Genomic DNA, 2,609 nt, shown 5'->3' with positions numbered 1-2,609 from the left:
CAACCCGAGGAGAGAGACACGAAATTTCTGCGCGAACACAAACGGGGGTTGTCGGTTTGTTGAGGGTTGTTTTTTTCCCTCTCCTTTTTGCATATTAATAAGAGATTTCCTTTGTCTGAGGGATTTGTGAAGGGTACGGACCAGAGTCCATCCAGCAGCTCCCTCCCTGCCCACCCTAAAAATCCAAGTTTCCTCAAGGTCGCTTCCGTCCAGAAGCGATGGAAAACACAAATTAAAATAAAAATAATATTAATAATCATTAAAAACAAACCAAAAAAAAAAGCAGGGGAGCCCCCCCCAGACCTCCTGCAATCGCACCTAAAGAGCCTCTTTGCTTTTCAACTTGGAATCTTTCTTCCACTTCATCCTCCGGTTCTGAAACCAGATTTTGATTTGTCTCTCGTTCAGGCAGAGGTTGTTGGCGATCTCAATGCGCCTCCGCCGCGTCAGGTATCTGTTAAAATGAAATTCTTTCTCTAGTTCCAGAGTTTGGTAGCGGGTGTAGCTGGTTCGGGAGCGTTTCCCATCCGTCTCTGGAGGGGGGGAAAGAAAATAAATTCAAATAAAGAGGGAAGGGACACGGCACGGAAAGCCAGAGCAGTTCTGGAGGGATTTGGATTTGTTTTATTGGTGTTATTGTCATCGCTATTTTTCTTTTTTTTTAACAAAACAACCCGTCACAAAATCTCGAAGGTACAGAAGTTTCCCGGGGCTTTGGGCGCGCGGGGAGCGAAGGAGCCTCAAATCCTTCACTCCCCAACACCTTCGGCCCCCGAGTCCCCCCTTCCCTCCCTCCCAAAGCCCGGAGCGAACACGCGGAGACGAGCCAGGGGTGAACCTGTTTCCTCCCGGACAATAAGGAAGTGTACAAGGCAGGCAAAGACCTTTTCGGGGGGGAATCTTCTCCTTTTTATTATTCCCCCCTCCCTCCTCTCAGCCCTGGAAAGGCGGAGGGGGGAAAATCTCTGCGCGTTTTCCCTCCACCTTCGCCTCTGGTGTCTTTTCTTTCCTTTTCTTTTTTTTTTCCCCCGGCTCACCCTCCAAGAACATGTGTATTTCAAGTTATTTTTAACCCCCCCCTTCCCCAAAAAAATGGAATATTGCCTTTTATACACGTTTTGTTTCTATGATCCAATTATGCCGTCATAAATTTGGGCGTATATAGCCTCTAAGCCTTTTAGTGGACAGTTTTACGAGCAATTGATGCCTTAGTCGTAAAATTTACGACCTCAGGTTTTTTATTATTTGCCCCGTATGGCCTATAAAAACCCAAGGCAAAAAAAAAAAAAAAAGGGAAAAAAAAAGATTAAAAAAAAGGGGGAAAAAAATGGGAAAAAAAGGTTGAGAAAAAAATAGGTGGAGGGAAAAAAGGTGGAGGGAAAAAAAGGTGGGAAAAAAAAAAAGGTGGAGGGAAAGAAGTGGGGGAAAGAAGGTGGAGGGGAAAAAAAGTGGGGGGGAAAAAAGTGGGGGGAAAAAAAGGTGGGAAAAAGAAAAAGGTGGGGAAAAAAAGGTGGGAAAAAGAAAAAGGTGGGGGAAAAAAAGTGGGGAAAAAAAAAAAGTGGGAAAAAAAAATCCTGCCGAACAAAAAAAAGGAAAAAAAAAACCGGAGAAGCGAAAAGTTGTTTTTTTACCATGGCTCATGTGCAGTTTGGTCATCCAGGGGTAAATTTGCGGCGGCTGTTGCGGCTGCAGTTGGGGTCCTCCTTGCTGCGCCGCTTGCACGGGCTCGGCTTTGATTTCAGCCGCGCTCCGGGCTCGCTCCTCCAGCGGCGCCTTCCCGCTCCTGGCCCCGTAAATCCCGGGCTTTCGGGCCGCCTGGCGCTCCTCCCGGCCCAAAGGATGCCCCGCGGGCCCCAGCGCCGGGCACGGCGCTCGCTCGGGGGTCGCTCGGGGGGTCCCCGCCATGGCCGAGCCGCCCGGGGAGGGGAGGGGGCCGCTCAGGTCCGAGCCGCTCGAGCGGTACCTGGGCGGCTCGACCTCGCCGGCACTTCCATAATTTCCATAACTTTGCATGGAATAGGCAGCGACGGGGGGACTTGGCTTGTAAAACGAGTTGGCGACGTAAGAACTCATGGCGGAGGAGTCGTGGGGGGGTCGGGAAGGGGGGAAGGAAAGAAAATACAAAAAGGGAAAAGAAAGGGGGGTAGGAAAATTTAGAAGAGGGGGATTTTTTTTCTTGCCCCCTCTTTTTAATTCCCTTTTCCCTTTCCTTTTTTTGCCCCCTCTTTTCGCTTCTTTTTCTTCGTTTCCCCCTCTTTATTCTTCTTTTTTTTTCTTCCGTTCTCCTCTTTTTCCCCCCTCTTTTTTCCTCTTTCCTCCCTCCTTTTATCCTTCTCTTTTTCTTCTTGTTATCTCTTTTTTCCTCTTCCCCCCTCTTTCCCCCTTTTCCTCCCCTTTAACCCCCCCTCTTTTTTTTTTCTTTTGCTGCCGTTTTGGTTTTCTTCCCTTTTTCTTTTTCCTTCCCTTTTTCTTTTTCCTTCCCTTTTTCTTTTTCCTTCCCTTTTTCTTTCCCTTTTTCTTTTTTTTTTCTTTTTTTTTTTTTTTAAACCTCTTCCCTCAAAGGGGGGGGGTTGATTTGTGGCCCTTTTGAAGTTCAGGGCTGCGCGAGG

The 2,609-nt window shown here is 47.9% G+C and overlaps 1 protein-coding gene across 1 annotated transcript; it reads right to left on the bottom strand.

Moving 5' to 3' along the window:
- Positions 1-318: 318 nt before the first annotated feature.
- On the bottom strand, positions 319-2,073 carry HOXC5 (homeobox C5). Its single transcript, XM_051775033.1, has 2 exons — positions 1,632-2,073; positions 319-533 (listed from the first exon to the last, which is right to left on the bottom strand). The coding sequence occupies exons 1-2, from the start codon at positions 2,071-2,073 to the stop codon at positions 319-321; spliced, it is 657 nt and encodes a 218-aa protein (XP_051630993.1).
- Between the last annotated feature and the right edge of the window lie 536 nt (positions 2,074-2,609).

The sequence above is a fragment of the Manacus candei genome, unplaced genomic scaffold, assembly GCF_025592945.1.
Source record: "Manacus candei isolate 608988 ecotype Guabito, Panama unplaced genomic scaffold, ASM2559294v1 h1tg000244l, whole genome shotgun sequence".
In the NCBI taxonomy this organism is placed as follows: Eukaryota; Metazoa; Chordata; class Aves; order Passeriformes; family Pipridae; genus Manacus; species Manacus candei.
The sequence above is the reverse complement of the archived record's forward strand: the minus strand, read 5'-3'. Positions and strand labels throughout refer to the sequence as shown.